This window comes from Eremothecium cymbalariae, chromosome 3 (genome assembly GCF_000235365.1).
Source record: "Eremothecium cymbalariae DBVPG#7215 chromosome 3, complete sequence".
Taxonomy (NCBI): Eukaryota; Fungi; Ascomycota; class Saccharomycetes; order Saccharomycetales; family Saccharomycetaceae; genus Eremothecium; species Eremothecium cymbalariae.
This window is the reverse complement of record NC_016451.1, coordinates 927,170-945,402: the sequence shown is the minus strand read 5'-3', so window position 1 is coordinate 945,402 and position 18,233 is coordinate 927,170. Positions and strand designations below refer to the sequence as shown.

The window sequence follows — 18,233 nt, the reverse complement described above, 5'->3', positions numbered from 1 at the left end:
GATTGCAATGTATACTACTATTTCTACCTGACGTATTACCTAATCGAACGTAAATAGACTCTTGATTATGTAATATGAGTGATATAAACCCATACACCTCTTAATACTTTCGGCCAAAACATTTAATGAATCTTGGAGGTGGCAAACTTGTTTAAACGTTTATATAATGAATATACATTTATTTATACTAATCTATATATTTATAAGTCTGTTATTTAGGATAAGAGGCCACAGGTTGAGAAGAGCTATAGAGAAATACAGTTGTTTTTCTATTCTATCAGAGTTACTATCACAAATATAATCAGCAATAACAAAGGACTTTGTCACAACGAATATAGCCGCCAATGTCAGCAACGGAAACGGAAACAGAGGTTGATAATCAAAACAGTATTATTAGCGTTGATGAACTACAGAGCTATGGTATTAATGCTTCGGATCTGCAGAAATTGAAAGCTAGTGGGATTTTTAGTGTTAATGTATGTTATGCGATGTGTATTTCAAGAGAAAGAAATGTTAATCTAAAGTGTCATACTAACAAAAACATTCGTTTTATAGACTGTATTATCTACTACGCGTCGGAATCTACTGAAAATCAAGGGATTTAGTGAAGTGAAGGTAGAGAAAGTAAAGGAAGCAGCAGGGAAAATTATTCAGGTTGGTTTTATACCAGCGACTGTGCAGTTAGACATCAGAAAGCGTGTTTTTTCCATATCTACTGGATCGAAGCAGTTGGATTCAATTCTTGGTGGTGGTGTGATGACGATGTCTATAACTGAAGTTTTTGGGGAATTTCGTTGCGGTAAGACTCAGATGTCTCATACCTTGTGTGTCACTGCGCAACTACCCAGAGAATTAGGTGGTGGGGAAGGCAAAGTAGCGTACATTGATACGGAGGGGACTTTCAGACCAGAAAGAATTAAACAAATTGCAGCAAGGTATGAATTAGACCCTGATATATGTTTGGAAAATGTTTCTTACGCTAGAGCTCTAAATAGTGAACATCAGATGGAACTAGTTGAGCAGCTAGGACAGCAGTTATCTTCTGGTGAATATCGGCTCTTAATAGTCGATTCCATCATGGCGAATTTTAGGGTTGATTATTGCGGTAGAGGAGAGCTAAATGAACGTCAGCAAAGATTGAATCAACACTTGTCTCGTTTGAACAGGATTGCTGAAGACTACAATGTGGCAGTGTTTATGACTAATCAGGTTCAAAGCGATCCTGGTGCCTCGGCTTTATTTGCTAGTGCAGATGGTAGGAAGCCCGTTGGTGGGCATGTTTTGGCGCATGCTAGTGCAACAAGAATATTGCTGAGAAAGGGACGTGGTGAAGAACGTGTAGCTAAATTGCAGGATTCCCCAGATATGCCTGAAAGGGAATGTGTATATGTGATTGGCGAAAAAGGTATAACTGACTCTGATGATTGATAATTGACATTCTACCCACAAATTTGCTAGTACTTATGGAAATCTTTGTCCTATATAGTCCTTCATCCGAATTGGTCCTATTATACATAATAAACCTGAAATATATAAAGTTATACTATTTAACTTAACAAATTTTTATTCTTTAATAAAACTCGTTTTCAAACCTTTCTGGCATCACCATTGGGGCAATTAAACTCCAACCATATAAAACGTAACAAATCCATGCACTAATTATCTTGACCCAAGAATAGAAATAGGTCCTTCCTACGGGTATAAAATCATCCATATCATCCTGATTGATATTTATAGTCAATAGAATTGCTATCCACTGGGTGGCCAAGAAAAATATTATATGAAACAGAGAATAGTTATACTTTGTAGAATACTTTTCATCGTCAATGTAGGCGTCACCTGTCTCAGAATCAATGTCTGTTTCTGTCCATTGATTATCGGATAAAACGCTTTCCGGGAGTGAACCTTCTTGAACAGCTTTTCTGACAGCTTCTTGTCTCAATTGATGCCTCGATTGCGTGATGCCTTCGTATTCCATAATATCATCACCAGCTAAATAAAGTGCTCTATTAGATTCAATCTGGAAGGCTGAATTTGCAGCCGCTCTTGTGGTTGTATAAGCAATTGCAACAAAGGTGAATATTGACCCCAGAATTACAGAGGCTTTACGAGTACCGCTGGATCTAATCAATGGATTACATTGTTTATCATCTGGTTCCGAAGCCATTGCACTCATTGTTAGGTATGTACAATATACGCCAACCATAGCACTTTGTGCAAATCCACATTTTGGATTGTATTCCTGTACAGAGGGATGAACGGAAGCCACAGAGGTGATAATATGTAATATAATATTGATTGCAAGAGCCACATTGTTTATCTTACATTTATCGCGACAAAAGAGTACAAACATGGTAATATTCATGGCGAGCGCAGACGCATACATGAAGGCAGTCCCGATAATTAAAAACTTTTGCCAAAACCCTGAATCTTCGTCCTCTAATTCAACATGTTGAATACAGGTTTCAGCCCATTCATGTGCAAAATCCACTAGAAGGACCAAACCAGTTAATATAAATAGCGTTCCACTAGGAAGACTAACCCATTTCGAGAAGAAAATGTAAAATTCATTGGGAATAGTGAAGGACAAAATAATAAACAGTAGATATATAATCACTTTCAACCACCACCAACTGTTCTGCATTTTTGCCCTTGGATCCCTTGTTGATTTCACGTTTATGAGCGCTGCTGCTAGTATCAAATGCATTATGCCCAGCGAGAAGTTCAATCTATGGACAGTGAAAAAGCCACACTCTCCAGACTCTGTACAAGTTTTACCAGGCCATAGTAAGGAGTGGTTAGATGACATCGCTATCCATGATATCAACGAATTAAAAAGAAGCCACACAGCATACAGCATTCTTGTTGCGAAAGAGGAGTTGGCATTGCTTATTGAACTGAAGGTTTTGTTCATAGCTGAGGAACAGCAGGATCCCAAGCAAGAAGAAACAAAAGTAACCCCGACATTGATGGGAAGGGATACTAAAGCACCCATTTTGTTTGTATTATTCGTTGTCTTCAATTATATGTGAATGGAATTATTAGTGCGTACGAAATCCACATGTTCTCCTTATTTTTAAGATGGTCCGAAATTCGTTGGGAGTCTTTGTTTTACAAAACCCAAAAGGCGTGGTGAAAGTATTCAAGAGTAGTGAATAAGAGGCTATAAATATGGAAGTTCCTGTGGTTATCCAATTAGGGAACAAGTTTTGCGTATGTGGAAGGGCAGGTGACATAGATCCTATAGATATGAGGCAAATCCCCGCTGACTGGCTAGAAGATGAGTTGGCCGTATTTGATTTAATGAGATTCTGGATTCATGATACTATTATGTGCATGCCAAATCGACTTAAAATTGTAATTTTAGAGAATGTGCTGCTAGATGTACCTAAAAAGAAGCGATTATGTCATGTATTACTGGATAGGCTTATGGTCAGCAGCGTGGTATTTTTGCCTGACATATTGATGGCATGCGTCGCGGGAGGTGTAACGGATGCAATAGTTGTTGACATTGGGTGGGAGAATACGGTGGTTGCTCCAATTATGGATATGAGAATATTAGAACAGCATATGGGTATTAGTAAAATAGGAGCTAAATGGATTGGCAGTAAGTTATCTTCTACATTCGAGATTGATGGGGAGAAGATTGTACGAATGATTAAATTAGATACTGACATTAACTGCAACGGCGTTCAAATCGAATGGCGTGACATTGAGGATTGCATGGAAATACTTTGGAATATAAATAAGCAGGATCCTGAATGTGACATAGACGAATTTCCTATTATTTCCTTAGTCCTGGAATCCATTAAACAATTGCCTATAGATGTGAAGAGTAAAGTTCTACAAAATGTTATAATTATAGGGGGACTATCAAAAATTCAAGGACTCAAGGAACGTTTAATAGAAAATTTAAGGTATGCACATACTAATGCCCGGGGAATAAATATCCTTAAAGTTTGGCAGGGTGGAAGCATTTATACATATCATTCACTCATGCACAATGATTTAGACCAAATGGAAGTCAATAGAGAGGAATTTAAAAGCAGTGGGATTGTTCCAGATTGGCAGTTACAGAGGTTTATGTAAAATTCAGATAAACAATACTCAACCACATACATTATTGTTAACTCAAATAACGATCTAGTGACATTACAGAACCTGAATCAGATCTATGTAAGAAGCCGTGAAATATTTCATCACCAGGTTCGAACGCATCTACCTCACTTGTTACACTCTCATTAATGTCTCCAAAATCGTCACTATATTCATCCGAGTCCTGATCCAACAAACCCCATGGATGTAGTTGATACCAATCCTTTTCTGCCTTTAAAGTAAAGTATCCATATCTGTCAATACCAAATAATTTGTACAACGCATAGTCATACCAGTGAACCATTTCTGCCTTTTCATTCAACTCCAACTCTTTCTTGAATGGAGGTAACTCACCTTTGTTCAACTCTGAATACAATATTGCAAGGCACTTTTTCTCACAATCATCTTCTGCATCTATAGGACTAGAAGAATATTTATTCTCATACAATGGCCCAATATCATATCCGGGCAAGGGCTTTCCTAACACAGCCAAATTCAAAGGGGCATCATCAGGTAGTAATTTTGGTGCGTTATATTTTTTAAAACTCTTGACCAACCGCGGCTCCAACATAGAGGATCCTTCAAATAACGTTTTATCAATTCTATCCAGTAAAACACTCGGTGACTCGGGAAAATATATTGAGCTGATTGGCGTCAACAAAGTGAAATTGGATGCACTTCTTTCGCGATTTCGCGTTACTAACGGATCTGGTTTTCTGAGATACCTAACAAGATCTTCTGTCTGCTCATCTAAAACAACTTTTTTAAGATCATTTACAAAAGGCACCGGAAATTTTAGCTCAACTTTAGGTTTATGAGATAAAAGAATTGAAGGAGGCTTGGCAGGAAGCTTTGCAGGAGGCTTGGCAGGAAGCTTTGCAGGAGGCTTGGCAGGAAGCTTTGCAGGAGGCTTTGCAGGACCCTTTGTCATCGGCTCCTTGATTGTAGCCAAGATTGGGCTCTTGATTGGTACCTTAGTAAGTCCCTTCGCTTGTCTCTTAGATGGCCTCTTAGATAGCCCTTTATATGGCTGCTTCTGTTGTGAAAGTGCACCGTTATTCAATGGATTAATCGTCGGAGAGTTCAAGTTCTTGCTTTTTAGACTTAGTACAGATGGGATCCCCCATGTTTGGTGGTAGTTTTCATCCACATTTGTAGCCATTATTAGAATAGTTGCTTATCCTTATTAATTCCTTGTAGTCAACCGAGATCAATAAAAATATTGGTCCACCAGAAAACACCATTAAGTATGAAATTTTTGTATTTAATACTATCAGTATCATCATACTGCAAATATCCACAAAGTTTGGTGTCTACTTCCTTTCTAGTAATAATAATGCTGAAAACTGCTTGTCGTTCCTGCGTCAATAAGAACTTGCTGAACAACTTTTAATATTAGTCACTTTCCCAACACATTACCTGAACCCATTATATTCTCTAAATATTCTTGAAGGTAAGTATTTTCCTGTCTCAATTGTTGGCAAATAACTTTCTGTGCAGTAGCTCTCTTCACCAACTCTTCCAAATGTTCATGTCGATCTACATTTCTATCCTGCAAAGAATCATCTCTAATATCTTTATCACGTGGACATATAGAACCCGACCTATCACCTTCCTCTAACGTAGACGACTCCAATTGTTCACTCATCCGCTCCCGTGAACAACAATCGATTCCAGAGTGTATTCGTGTAATACGTAGTAGTGATTTAACCATTCACTCCCCGGATATATCTAATTTTGTTAGAGAGATTTGACAAAAATAAGCACATTGGCCTCAAAAATGGTTCCTAGCGGGATCGAACCGCTGATCCCCGCGTTATTAGCACGGTGCCTTAACCAACTGGGCCAAGGAACCTACAATATTCAGCAAACGTTAAGTTATAATTGTTTAAAGAACCATATAAGTTATCATGTGCGTGTCGTAAAATCAAAAGAGAAGCTAGTGGACAGCGACAACCAAGCTAAGAAGCAGCGTATCAGAGCTGTCAGGCGGATATGAGGCTGATAGTCACTGTGAGGATGCCAGCGTGAAACCCACAATGATGTATCAGTGTGAGACCCAGCTAGCTAGATTAGATTAGATGCTAGGTCCAGCTAGATCCCTAGAGGGTAGTTGAGCCAGATTAGAGACTATATAAACAGTAACTGATCATCAACCTAAGTATTAGTTGGCACGTGACGAGAAGTTCAAGCTAGCACGTGACCTCATCTAGTGGCCCCCGACAGTGCGTATAACTAAGCATCACCTGCTCTCCGCCGAGCGATCGTGTCAAGATATCGCACCACTATTCTGTCACGCTACGATCCGATAGATACATAGCTAGACATATAGTAAGTAGAAATTTCTACAAAGAAGCTAAAAAACAGCCCACGTCATGTCACGAAGGGAACATGCACCACCAAATGGGCCTATGTAATATCTGTTTTTGCACCTTTTTATGATATGTACGTAGGATCTTCACTAGAAACCCTGCATTACATCCTTTGTTAGAGGTGTCGTCGTTCTACAGATTTATAAATTGCCTGTTTAGTTAAAAACTTTAATAAATTACAGAAGCAAAATGATTTTATCGTTTAAAGTACCTTACAGATAGACGATGATGACCAACAACAATCAGTCGTATAATATCTTACATTTTCTCAAATGTATTTCTTATTAATCTACTCTATTACAGAAACAAACCTCTAGGTGTGATAGGTAGCAAGAAGATGCGTATCAGCACATCAAATGAAACAAGGTATTGATCAGTCGACACTACAGAATTCCAAAAAAAATCGGAATCGCTGTGTGCGTTAACTCTGGATAAATGAATAATGTTTTTGCTGACATATCTCGGGGCTCGAAGCCGTCACCAATCAACCAATTGAGCGACAAAATTCAATAATATAATCTACACATAAAAATTAGAATGCGCAGCGGAAGTTCACACAGAAATGGCCTGTCGCTCAGAAAGTAATAGAGCGGCAACCGTTCCACCACCTGGAGGGGAGTAGGGTTGGAGGACCGTGGGACTTAATTGACAAAGAAGGTTGATCAAAACATCTGCATTACTTTAAGGAAACCCCAGTAGAAAATTTAAACTGGAATGGGCCCAGGTCGTTCGGTCACAATAGTGAATCCCGCTCATGGTACTAGCAATTAGCAATGAGGTCCCTGCCCTTTAAAGAAGACAAAAATTGTCAGAATTACGAATGTGTGTAATGGAGAATAACTAACTCCTACGTTGCGGTTTTTTTATCTAGACCGCAGCTCTTAAATTAATACCGAAATTGACCCGGCCATCCTAAGAGCCTCTCTAAAACTAGGTAAGAATCTCAAAGCCAGCATTGACTAAAAACCGATTTTTTTCAGCAGACGACTGAATACATTTCTAATTAAAAACAGGTTTACTTTTTATTCATTAGTTTGTCGTGCCAGGGCTTCTTCTTTTTTTTCCTCCGATCATTCAACGATTTATTACGTATGTACGATCTGCCATCGCCACTAAAGGTCTACTTATTCGGCTTCTGATGTCTACCTTGTTTTAAGATTTCACATTTGTGACAAGAGTGTGTATATGAGACAAAAAGAATATAGCCCGGTTTTTCTCCACACGGTCGCGCACATGAATTGCTCATATTTCTCAATGAACCACCACTCGCTATTCACCCACTAAGCTGCTCCCCAGGCTCTGCAGACTTTTTAAAAGGTGATTTGCAACCTTCTTATGTCATTAGAAGAAAACACTGGCATATTTCTTTTCGCCGTCTCAATTATAAAATTGAATTGGAGTGGGATAACCACTTCACTCCAAATGAAGGAACTGTGCAATTTTTTTTGTTGTTGTCTCTATGTAAGCAATACCATTTCAATTGACATAAAAAGTATGTCGAGTATGTTGCCTATTCTTAAACCCATTAAACTGCTACTGGTGGTCCCTTTTGCTACTAAAATGTATGCATGTACCTCCGTGCCTATATCTGTTCTTTTTGGGACCAGGAGATTTTAATCTGGCATGAATGGTCTTTAAATATCATATCACGTGTTTTTAGAAGTGAAAAACAGTAGCTGGGCAGCAGTGGAAAGCCTACTGGATATATGCTCCCAACGCTATCTGCGAGTAGCCCTCAGAACTTAGATGCAGCACCTTCCGACGGTGGTGGTCCAGACCGTTCCTTTTTCGAGCGTGATCAGCCCTGAGCAGGTACTAAGTGTCAAACCACACGACCACTATACTCTTGGGCAAATGGCGCAGTTGGTAGCGCGCTTCCCTTGCAAGGAAGAGGTCCCCGGTTCGATTCCGGTTTTGTCCATTATCTTTTTAGTTGAATAGACCACCCGATTTGTATGCTCATGTGTCGTTCTTGTGCATATTTATGAGTTCAGTTTACATATACATGTACAGGACAAAGCTCCTGAGGACCATATGCTGTCATCCTCCCTGGTTTGCCTGCATTGTTCGGAAAACACGCCCTTTTGCAACAACCTTCGTCATTCCTCGATCTCTCGTCAGGTGAGGCTACCTCAATGAATAAGTCACAAATAGATACATAATAACCCTTACAGAAACACACACTAATTCTGCTATTCGTTTTCATTACTCTACAATCGATTTGGGCCTTTCAAGCCAAAAAAAATTCGTTTTTTGGGAAAATCTATGAAGATGCGGCGGCGTTCTAGAACCTGTCTGAGTTTGGAAAACTAAAAATGTTTTAGCCTGGAATGTTCAATATTTAAAAAGCTTTTAAAACATGATTTCCAAGAATAGCAAAAGAGGAATAACAACAATGTCGCCGTTACAAGTGTTTTGTACCTTTATCTTGCCCTTTTATTTCCCTTCCTCACTGCTCCTATACACATAGATATATATAGCTTCAATCTTCAGAAGGCGAGCTCCTTGATACGATTATTATCTACATTCGTCCAGTGCGAGACGTTGATCTCTACGTCCCTTCCCGTAGCGTGAACATAGCGTCATATATAACCAATTTCCTGTAGCAATGTTACATAATCTAAGCCCCCCAAGAAGTTTTTTATTCAACTTTCTAAACGCCTTGAGCAACCTGTTCAAGGTCCGACAGCAATTTTACCTGCCAAGTTGGGCCGTGCGAGCATCTTTATAAATCCACACGTAATTCCACAGTTAAGCTAATCCCTTTTTCTATCCATATCAGTTATATTTCCATTAAATACCGTTTTTATCAACAACACGGAAACTTTAAGACACCATAAAAGAGAAAGAGCAGAAGTTGGAGCGACAGCAGAGAGCGATAAAGACAAAGACAGCTGACCGACTACGGATTTTTTTGTTGTTGGGAAGAATTTCATCACAAGGTGATATATAAAAACATAGAACGACTAATCGTCTAATCTCATACAAAGCAAATCAATTTCCTAAAAGCTTCGTATACTTTTTCATTTAACACTTTTCACAGACCCTTTGCCTTGATTTGAAAAAGTCCTGGATTCTACGTGAAAAAAGTAAAACAATCTAAACTCACAAATTGGGAACGATAGATATAAACAGGTATAGAGGATTTATTGGATTGAAGGACGAGATTGATAGATCGTTGCAGTTGAAATAAGTAGTTGTTCCTCTAGGATTATTGGGGGGGGGGTGGAAAAACGGAACGGTGGTTAGGCTTTCAGATTTATTTTGTTGAGGTTTTACGACATTTACCAACGGTTTGGACGGAGCATACGAAGTTATTTCTTATCCTTTTGAGTGTCGCGTATATTCAGTAGTAGAAACGGTTTAGCAGGTTGTACTTGTTGTGTGAGTGTGATTTTGGAGCCCATTGATAAGAGTTAGGGAAGTGTATCCTCTTCGTTGTTACTTCTTTGTCTTTCTACCTTCATCCTTTTGCTTTGTTGGTTTTGGATCTTGATTAGAAGACTATAATAATGCTTAAGGATAATTGTTGTGTAAGATCTGATTTGTCAGTTAAGCACAACCACAAACCATCTTTATCGGATTCGATGTCGATTTTATCCAACGCATCTACCTTGGTGGACGATCTCCAGGGCGGTAATAATGCGCCTACTTCCCAATCTCATAGTGTTGTGGCAGCATGCCGGCATAGGTCGCGCTCATTGGAGGACCCTCTTCATACACCTCTTAGTGGTTGTCCTTCTGGCTGCCTAGGTAGCGCAGGATCACCATATGGAATAAATAGTGGTGCGGCGACGCTATCATTATCTGGTTTTAAACCTACATGCACAAATGGAAATAATACGAGGTTCCAATTACATAGTGGTTGTAAAACGATAGATTGTAAACCATTGGCAAATATGTTATTGGACCATGATGAGACTTATGGGGCAGCTAAAAATATAATCGTCATAGATACCAGGCCATATATGGAGTATTCAAAGGCACATATAAAAGATTCCATTCATATAAGTTTGCCTTCAACACTTTTAAAAAGGAAAAACTTTAGTTTGCAAAGGTTATTAGATAATCTTCCGGCGTATGAAAGGAATCTAATAAAGGAGAAGTTGAAGGAAGAGTATAGTGAAAATGACAAGGATTCGTTCTCTGTTGTTATATATGACAATACGGATGTGAAGCCCGATGGGAGGGTTAGCCTTGCGTGTTTCGGAATTTCATCAAAGTTTTTGGATAATGACTGGCCGAATCAAGGTCAAAGGAAGCCTGATGTTTACATACTATCCGGTGGGTTTCCTCAATTTCAATCACAGTTTCCAGATTTAGCAGAATCATCACCGATGGAGTATGACAGAGAACTTTTACAACCACCTGCAGTTTATTATTCGTCTACTTCATCTCTATCAACTCCACCTTCAACACAGGGGTCTCCTTTAGTGCCAGTTTGCTCACCGACATTTTCTTCACCTATATCTCATCTGTTCAAATTTCAGTTACCACATGCACCACGACAGAATTTAGCTGGCTCGTCACAGTCCTTCCAACATGTTTTTAAAATGAGGCAATTCGAAGAAAACAGTAACTTGGAAAGTTATTTGGATGCCGTAGACCTTAATGAAAATAGAAAGTTGTCCAGTTCAGAGTATTTTACAAATCCCAGCACTCCACAACAGCAGTATTACAAATTTCCATTGAAACTCAGTTTTCAACTCGAGTTTGATGCAATAACTGAAACGTACGATGCGGAACAAATTAATGCAGTCATGCCTAGGTGGTTTCGGAATTTGATGGACAAGTCGTCGAAAATGCAATTTATTGAAAAATTCCAACGCTTGGATATTATTGAGCGTACCAGATTGGACAGGCTATTAAAGATGCCCCCACTATCTTCAGAACAAATCACAGAACAAAAACCGGGTCACAAAACATCTTCTTTGGATGGTGGTTACTCTGAAGAAGACGATGAATACGATCGTCAGATATCCATCTCGTCTGGTGTTGAATTGGGTAGTAAAAATCGATACAAAGATATATTCCCTTATGAGCATACAAGGGTTATACTGAGGCGAGACCTGGAAATTACAAAACTCTCACAGGAACCGCATTATAACGGTGTTGTCGACACTTATATTAATGCAAATTACTTGACGGGACCCTTTACTACTGGTGATAGTCCATCTAATAATACTGTTAGATACATCGCCACTCAAGCACCTCTTTCGGAGACAATTCACGATTTTTACACATGTATTATAAACAATCGAGTACCAATAGTAATTACTCTGACAGATGAATTTGAAAACGGGTTGGAGAAATGTTGTAAATTTTGGGCAGAGGGAGATTATAACGGGATTCAAGTTGCATTGCTTCAAGAGCGAAAAGAAAATAACCTATATTTGAGGAGGATCAAATTAACGTTCAATTCTGGAAAATCAACATTTCAAATATTCCAAATACAGATCAAAGATTGGCCAGATCTTGGTGTATTGGTAAATCCTACAGATATCCTCAGTATGCTTGATATTAAAAATTTCATAATCTCTGAGTTGTTCAAGCGGGGGGTTTTTAATAAGGGTGATCTGCCGACAGTATTAGTGCACTGTTCTGCAGGTTGCGGTAGAACCGGTACTTTCTGCACTGTTGATACAATAGTCTCAAATCTTAAGAATATCGACGCTCATGAAATACAATGGGAAGCAAATCACCATGATAATAACAACTTGTTTGATCCAATAGTAATAACTATTGATCGATTCAGGAAACAAAGAATCTCGATGGTTCAAAACATTAATCAATTTTTATTCATATATGATTGCATGTTGTCATACTTCAAACTTCACCTGAATAATAACACGTGTGGTGGCGACAACGTTGGTTTGGGTTCTTTCACGAATTCTATGGGGGAATTGGATATTTTAGAGGACTTTCTATGTAGTAAGAAAAACGAGCTGTAAGTACAAACTACCGGTTATAACTAAAGAAATTTTATAATGGTGAGTCCACTCACTAGGCATTCTTGTATGTACGAATGACTTAATGTCATAATGTTACCAGTCATTCATTGACAACAACTAAAATTAAAGGATACAAAACAACTGAAAATTTGACACAAGCCCATACTCCTGTATAATTCTGCCAACGGCTGAGTATATGCATCTTGAGGCTGCAAATTTCTCACATTCTAACCTAGAATTAACTCGTATACGATCACCAGAATATTGATTGCAATTAACGGTATCCTCAGTAGCGTCTGAACAGCGCTTATCAAATGTATTAACTTCGACTTCGTAGAGTTTTCCGGTTGACCGAACGATGGTTGATTTGATTTCGACCCTAAACCAACTGTGTTGTACATATGTTAGTTTCCATCATGTTGCATTAATAATCCTTAAAAAATCTCCTAACATACTCCTCCTCAAGAACCTCTGCTCATTCAACACCGCAACTGCATTCACTAGCAATAATACAACATAAAATAACCTTCCTAATCCAAAAATCATCTTACTATTTTGCCGATTTACCCTTAATTCGCTCACACAGTGTTCTTCTTACATTGTGCCGGTGTTCATTAAATTTTAGAACCGCTTAAACTTTCCGTCTTCATGTTTCCGTCCTTGTCAAGTTATGATGATAATGCATGCACACACCAAGACGCAAAATGAAAGTTATGTAAAACGTAAAACAAGCGAACGGGCCTCTAGTACTTTCTAAATGAGGCACTGAGGCCACAGCAGAGTATCACTCCTCTTACCCATGACCCGGATAAACGTCTGCAACGCATATAGAACAAAATGATAGATTTGATTTATATTTTAAGTTATATTAAAACACACATATACAAAAATATTTATAAGTGAATTAATGATGAGAATTGGTTTAGTCAGCGTTACGTCTCGCGGTCTTCTTGGCCAATCTCTTACCAGTACCAAAGATCTTCTTGCCTCTGTTCTTTCTTTGCTTTCTTTGCTGTCTGGAAGGCTTCTCGACCTTTTCGGCCATACCGTATCTCACCAATCTATAGGCTGGTTCGAACTTCTTGGCATCAGCAACAGAGTTGTAGACCAAACCAAAACCAGTAGACTTACCACCACCGAATTGAGTTCTGAAACCAAACACAGAAACAGTGTCCTTGTCAGCCTTGTAAGCTTCAGCCAACTTTTCTCTTAATTCATCCTTGGAAACATTGGCTCTGTTTGGGTGCAAAACATCAACAACGAATTGCTTTCTAGCCAACAATGGGTTGGTGATAACCTTTCTAGTACGGATAGTAATAGCGTCAGACTGTAATAAAAATTTCACGTTAGTAACACTAGTTCGCAAAAACTCAAAAATTTCAATTAGATCCCCCCACCGACGACCATAATAAATCAGCTCAACGCAGTCGTAAGACACACAACCAGTTTTCATTATTGAAAATACCCATTTACTCTATTATATCGTAACTTGCTAATGTTTCACTGCAACCACATGCTTTTTCCTGTAGGATCCCACTAAAACTCTAAAAATCCCCCCAATAAAGAGCTACTGTAATAGTTAAAGCCTCCTACATTCTTTCGCTCCAAAAGAACCTTGCAAAACCTATTTTCTCTCTTTGCAATATAAAGTCCCCAGTATATCTAACCCACTAATTTTCTAAAACCATGTCTCGATATGACTTTCTCATCTCTAATATGTCGTCCTGTTCTGTCATAGGGAGAGTGTTCTTGATTTAGTTCACGGACAATACTATAGTCCTAGCATTTCTAACATACCATTTCTGTTTGTATCCTTGGTAGTAGGCTTTCGATCGATAGTGGTAGACCTGAATATCTCTCAAATATACCGTTCGTTCATTATACACATTTGAAAAAAGTCTCAATCCTCGGATGGGAGGGGGAGATGGTGGTACGAGGCCTCGGTGTAAGCTAGGCTGGGCCTCCGCTAGACAGAACGTCCGCCCGCCTAGCGTAAGGAAGGTGCTGGCGGACGAGCAGAGACACTCTCACCAGAGTTACCCCGCAGGCCGCGACAGTAGTGAAGCTGCTGCAAGTCGCCAGGCTGGGTCTCCAGGCGGTGCAAGCCCACAGTCCCGCCCTCCCCCAGCGCAGCAGCCCAACCCGCCCAGTAACAAACCGCGACAAATAACTAAGCGTGCTACAGCGCGGCAACTGACTATTTAAAGTGGGTTGTCTGGGTGTAGATATAATGTGTGGGTGTAGCAGTCATATGTATTGGAGGGATCTTGCAACGAATGATTTTTCGGATGGGCAACAGCTACTCTTCTATGGAGTTTTAAATATATTCATTCATACATAAGACATTGCAGAGTAAGGTGAAATCAGCGTTTATTAGTTTATTCAGATGTTGCCGTTTTCACAGTCGTTGTTTGTGCGTAGTTAGTTGCTAGAGTTGGTTGCATATTCCTGCGCCATTGCAGATTGTCTGAAATTGCCAAGGGCAACATTTTTCATGCAAGCAATTATATATATAATAAGCATTACCTGAAGGAAGCCTACCTGTGATGTGGTTTAAGATCTCCACTGAGTTTTTGAGCTTAATGGTACGAATACCAAGATTAAGGCGCTCTGAAATTTATTGGTTATGTTAATCACTTCGTCGACCACACAAAGAATGGAAATAAGGTCATTACTATAGGATCAAAAATTCTTCTTTGACTACTACATTGGTAACTTACTGCTAGGTTAATAAAAAAAGCCCTTGGATCGTTTAAGCATTGGTCTCCACTGTCCTAAGCCAACAGCTTGTATTTTTGCACTACAGCATGGATAATATTTTTGTCCTATGCTGCATTTCAGATTGCTGGCCTGCCTTTGAGGAGCCCGTTTCAGATGGGGCGATCGACTTCTAAACTTTCTGTTTTAAAACTCGGAATTTTTATAAGGAAGGCATTTTCGTAAACCGCATCTTGGATAAATCTTTGGATCCAGAGCTGCATATTCCACGAGAATGCAGAGGAACTCTCCAAGGCAATGGGCTTTGCAGATTTGTCAAATATCCGAAGTCAGCAAAAACAATATTAGGGGATTTACCATTCAATTCAAAATGCTATATTCTTAATAGACAGGTGCACACTCTCATAATAATATAGTTCTCTGTAGCCGTCTTTATATCAGGTAACTACATCCTTCTTAACATCTAGGTATGTATAGAGTCTCTCCTCAACATACTTACCAAAACCAAGAATAATCTTAATCGCACACTCGCTTCCAAGGCACATACAAAAAAACGCATATAGCAGTGTCGCTTCTGCACGATTTATTTTAACACGGACCACTGCCAGTAGTCAACGCAGAACCAATCTTCCATGATGGCGTTAGTAATAGGAACATTTCATTTAATGATCTGCCCCACAAGCCCCAATTGGCTCTCTACCTTCGTGTGCGATATATGCCTTGGCCTCGTATCAGTCATAGGTCCATATATTTTATCTGCCCAACCAGCACATGATTACAAGTACTTGGATACAAGCGCCGCATCATTTCGCGAATATACGAAGACTTACCATTATCTGAGGATTCGATTGTAGAAAGAATTTAAACATGTATATCAATAGAACGCTGCAAAATAAAAGTATTGGTCATAGAGGTGACTCAGTTGTAGATCAAGGTTCTAAAGCTTTTCCTAGCTGCGGCTACCACAAAAACCAACATCATCTTATTGACGCTCCATACACATCTGATTTTTTTGACCAGTATTGAAATTCAAATGCTTCAGAAGTCTATCTGCCCTTGTCGTGAATGTATGATAGCATATACTAGATCAGAGTGTAGATTCGAACAACAGGTGGACATCGGACATATCTTATTATCTACCTGGATCTAAAAAAAATAGCACTATCTAAAACAGAAGATCATGTTAGAACCCATCTATTCACCCTCTAATACCTCAAACCTTTTGTTAACGCTAAAAGGATTGAACTACCAGTGAAAAAATATTTCCATACTGTTTTTGCGTAGCGCCAGTGACGCAAGGTACGACTCTTTGCTGCTCGAAGCCCAAAATGGCACCTCGCATATGGGCCAGGCCCCAAGGCAAACGAGGTCTCGCCAGCGCCAGTAGCACTGTAGCCATTCAGCGAGTTCGACTCATTTTCAACATTTCGAAAAGCCGATCATCCGCTAAATCCCAGCTCATCCATTGCCTCTCTAAAGGAGATCCCTAACAGAAAAACGGCCATTTGGATCTCTGCAGCAACACACGCTCAATCTCCTCTCTTATTGACTCTCCTTTAAACTGAAATATTAACCTTAACTCGAAATAAAACAAACATAGAAGCGCATGACTTACCTACCATATGTATACACCAAGGCTTTTTTAGCTATAATGACAGAGACACTCACACAACGGGATTTGATCCAGTGTCACCTGTCATACCTGCTCTTTTCTACAACCTCGCCCCTCTTCCTTCTCTTCTGAAGAGGAGCAAGTGATGCCCTTTGGTTTTTGTCAATCAATCATTCACCATCCATGATCATCAATGATCATCAATCATTTTCATGATTGATAGTTCAAACGTAAGATAAAATTCACAATAACAGCTACTAATAGAAAGAAACAAAGCATCGTAGGCCCTATTCTATCGTCATAGGGGCCGGTGCCCCTACGACGAATCGCTGCTGCACGCCAATGATAAGTGACTAATGCATACATCATAGTAGCCATGGCAACTAATGTAAATAAAGCAGCACTAAACCGACCTACATTATCACCAAAATTCAATAAACCGATACCCAACCCTCCAATCATCACAGTAAAATTCAACCACGATAAAAACGTCCGCTCATTGGCAAAGAAAACCTTGGGCTCGACCCTGGTGGGTAGAGCAATCTTCTTACCGGGCGCTTTCTGTAACAAAGGAGCAGAAGACATATTTGGCGTGTGTCGATATGTCTTATGTCGCTATTCTTACAAGAACTAATTTAAGAATAATGTCTGTCTTCTTACTTGGCTTTTGATAATCTTCTTTTAATGTTTCATGGCCATGTAACGATCGCAATAGCTGGAAGCAGAATCAGTGGCTCTATTCCTTTAAACCCTTATGGTTTTAAGTTATATGAGTTGCTTCGAACAACCTCGTGCGACGAGCGGCGGAAATTTGTGAGCACGTGGTTTCACTTCTGTCGTGGTGTACGGATGTCATGTTTGTTATCGTAAATGATGAGGTGGCCCGTTTGGCGTTGAGGCGGCGGTGGCTTACTTTGAAGAGGAATAAGGCGTGCTGGAGAAGAAGAACAGTCAGTTAAACAAGGGATAGGAAGCAGTAGAAAGGAAAAGGACAAAAAATAGTTTTTGTATTCACATTCACTTTTTGTAGTGTGCGAGGTTCGTGAGTATCTATCTAGCTGTCTACATATATATAAGCGAGCAAGATGGTAGGGGATATTGATCACGTGCATGGGGAATATAAGATTTATGAGGTTGAGGAAAATGCGACAAATAAGAATTGTCCATTTACCGCTGAGCGGTTAAGAGAGATTTTGGACCAGGAATTCGGGGAACAAGAGGAATACTTGGGGGATTTGACAAGTGTGGTTGAGCGTTTAAATGAGATATCATCGCAATACAAGTATTTAGTCAATGTTACGGAAGTTCAGGGAATTGGAACCCCTGGAATGGAGGTTCATGGACGGTTAGGAGCTTCTTGGGATGCAGAACGGGACGGGCAACTAACACATAGGGTATCCAGGAACGATAGGGAGGTGTTGATAAGTGTTGTATGGATTAGTAAGTAGTAGATAGCTTTTTTTCATTGGAGGTTATATTATATGT

The 18,233-nt window shown here is 39.5% G+C and overlaps 10 protein-coding genes, 2 non-coding genes and 1 further gene across 12 annotated transcripts, besides 1 other annotated feature; 5 read left to right on the top strand and 8 right to left on the bottom strand.

The window, feature by feature from the left end:
* Positions 1 to 344: 344 nt before the first annotated feature.
* On the top strand, positions 345 to 1,428 carry DMC1 (recombinase DMC1; the record flags this gene model as incomplete). The annotated part of the gene is made up of 2 exons (XM_003645754.1): positions 345 to 476; positions 556 to 1,428. 2 exons carry the CDS (start codon positions 345 to 347, stop codon positions 1,426 to 1,428), a joined length of 1,005 nt encoding a protein of 334 aa, XP_003645802.1.
* Positions 1,429 to 1,570: 142 nt separating this feature from the next.
* TMS1 (Tms1p) lies at positions 1,571 to 2,995 on the bottom strand (the record flags this gene model as incomplete). Its single annotated transcript, XM_003645753.1, has 1 exon — positions 1,571 to 2,995. The coding sequence occupies one exon, from the start codon at positions 2,993 to 2,995 to the stop codon at positions 1,571 to 1,573; it is 1,425 nt and encodes a 474-aa protein (XP_003645801.1).
* Positions 2,996 to 3,171: 176 nt separating this feature from the next.
* ARP10 (Arp10p) lies at positions 3,172 to 4,089 on the top strand (the record flags this gene model as incomplete). Its single annotated transcript, XM_003645752.1, has 1 exon — positions 3,172 to 4,089. The coding sequence occupies one exon, from the start codon at positions 3,172 to 3,174 to the stop codon at positions 4,087 to 4,089; it is 918 nt and encodes a 305-aa protein (XP_003645800.1).
* Positions 4,090 to 4,126: 37 nt separating this feature from the next.
* ISC10 (Isc10p) lies at positions 4,127 to 5,257 on the bottom strand (the record flags this gene model as incomplete). Its single annotated transcript, XM_003645751.1, has 1 exon — positions 4,127 to 5,257. The coding sequence occupies one exon, from the start codon at positions 5,255 to 5,257 to the stop codon at positions 4,127 to 4,129; it is 1,131 nt and encodes a 376-aa protein (XP_003645799.1).
* Positions 5,258 to 5,494: 237 nt separating this feature from the next.
* On the bottom strand, positions 5,495 to 5,809 carry SLO1 (Slo1p; the record flags this gene model as incomplete). The annotated part of the gene is made up of 1 exon (XM_003645750.1): positions 5,495 to 5,809. The coding sequence occupies one exon, from the start codon at positions 5,807 to 5,809 to the stop codon at positions 5,495 to 5,497; it is 315 nt and encodes a 104-aa protein (XP_003645798.1).
* Positions 5,810 to 5,876: 67 nt separating this feature from the next.
* Ecym_3502 lies at positions 5,877 to 5,950 on the bottom strand. Its single transcript has one exon. It is a non-coding gene; the product is annotated as a tRNA-Ile (tRNA).
* A 200-nt stretch (positions 5,951 to 6,150) lies between these two features.
* Positions 6,151 to 6,320: a sequence feature (soloLTR fragment).
* Positions 6,321 to 8,315: 1,995 nt separating this feature from the next.
* Ecym_3501 lies at positions 8,316 to 8,388 on the top strand. Its single transcript has one exon. It is a non-coding gene; the product is annotated as a tRNA-Ala (tRNA).
* A 1,591-nt stretch (positions 8,389 to 9,979) lies between these two features.
* On the top strand, positions 9,980 to 12,418 carry PTP3 (tyrosine protein phosphatase PTP3; the record flags this gene model as incomplete). The annotated part of the gene is made up of 1 exon (XM_003645749.1): positions 9,980 to 12,418. One exon carries the CDS (start codon positions 9,980 to 9,982, stop codon positions 12,416 to 12,418), a length of 2,439 nt encoding a protein of 812 aa, XP_003645797.1.
* Positions 12,419 to 12,645: 227 nt separating this feature from the next.
* Positions 12,646 to 12,964, bottom strand: YOS1 (Yos1p; the record flags this gene model as incomplete). The annotated part of the gene is made up of 2 exons (XM_003645748.1): positions 12,646 to 12,806; positions 12,874 to 12,964. 2 exons carry the CDS (start codon positions 12,962 to 12,964, stop codon positions 12,646 to 12,648), a joined length of 252 nt encoding a protein of 83 aa, XP_003645796.1.
* A 376-nt stretch (positions 12,965 to 13,340) lies between these two features.
* RPS24A (40S ribosomal protein eS24) lies at positions 13,341 to 14,218 on the bottom strand (the record flags this gene model as incomplete). The annotated part of the gene is made up of 2 exons (XM_003645747.1): positions 13,341 to 13,745; positions 14,216 to 14,218. 2 exons carry the CDS (start codon positions 14,216 to 14,218, stop codon positions 13,341 to 13,343), a joined length of 408 nt encoding a protein of 135 aa, XP_003645795.1.
* A 1,000-nt stretch (positions 14,219 to 15,218) lies between these two features.
* Positions 15,219 to 15,943, bottom strand: Ecym_3497 (the record flags this gene model as incomplete).
* A 1,015-nt stretch (positions 15,944 to 16,958) lies between these two features.
* VTC1 (Vtc1p) lies at positions 16,959 to 17,333 on the bottom strand (the record flags this gene model as incomplete). The annotated part of the gene is made up of 1 exon (XM_003645746.1): positions 16,959 to 17,333. One exon carries the CDS (start codon positions 17,331 to 17,333, stop codon positions 16,959 to 16,961), a length of 375 nt encoding a protein of 124 aa, XP_003645794.1.
* A 500-nt stretch (positions 17,334 to 17,833) lies between these two features.
* On the top strand, positions 17,834 to 18,196 carry TDA2 (Tda2p; the record flags this gene model as incomplete). The annotated part of the gene is made up of 1 exon (XM_003645745.1): positions 17,834 to 18,196. The coding sequence occupies one exon, from the start codon at positions 17,834 to 17,836 to the stop codon at positions 18,194 to 18,196; it is 363 nt and encodes a 120-aa protein (XP_003645793.1).
* Between the last annotated feature and the right edge of the window lie 37 nt (positions 18,197 to 18,233).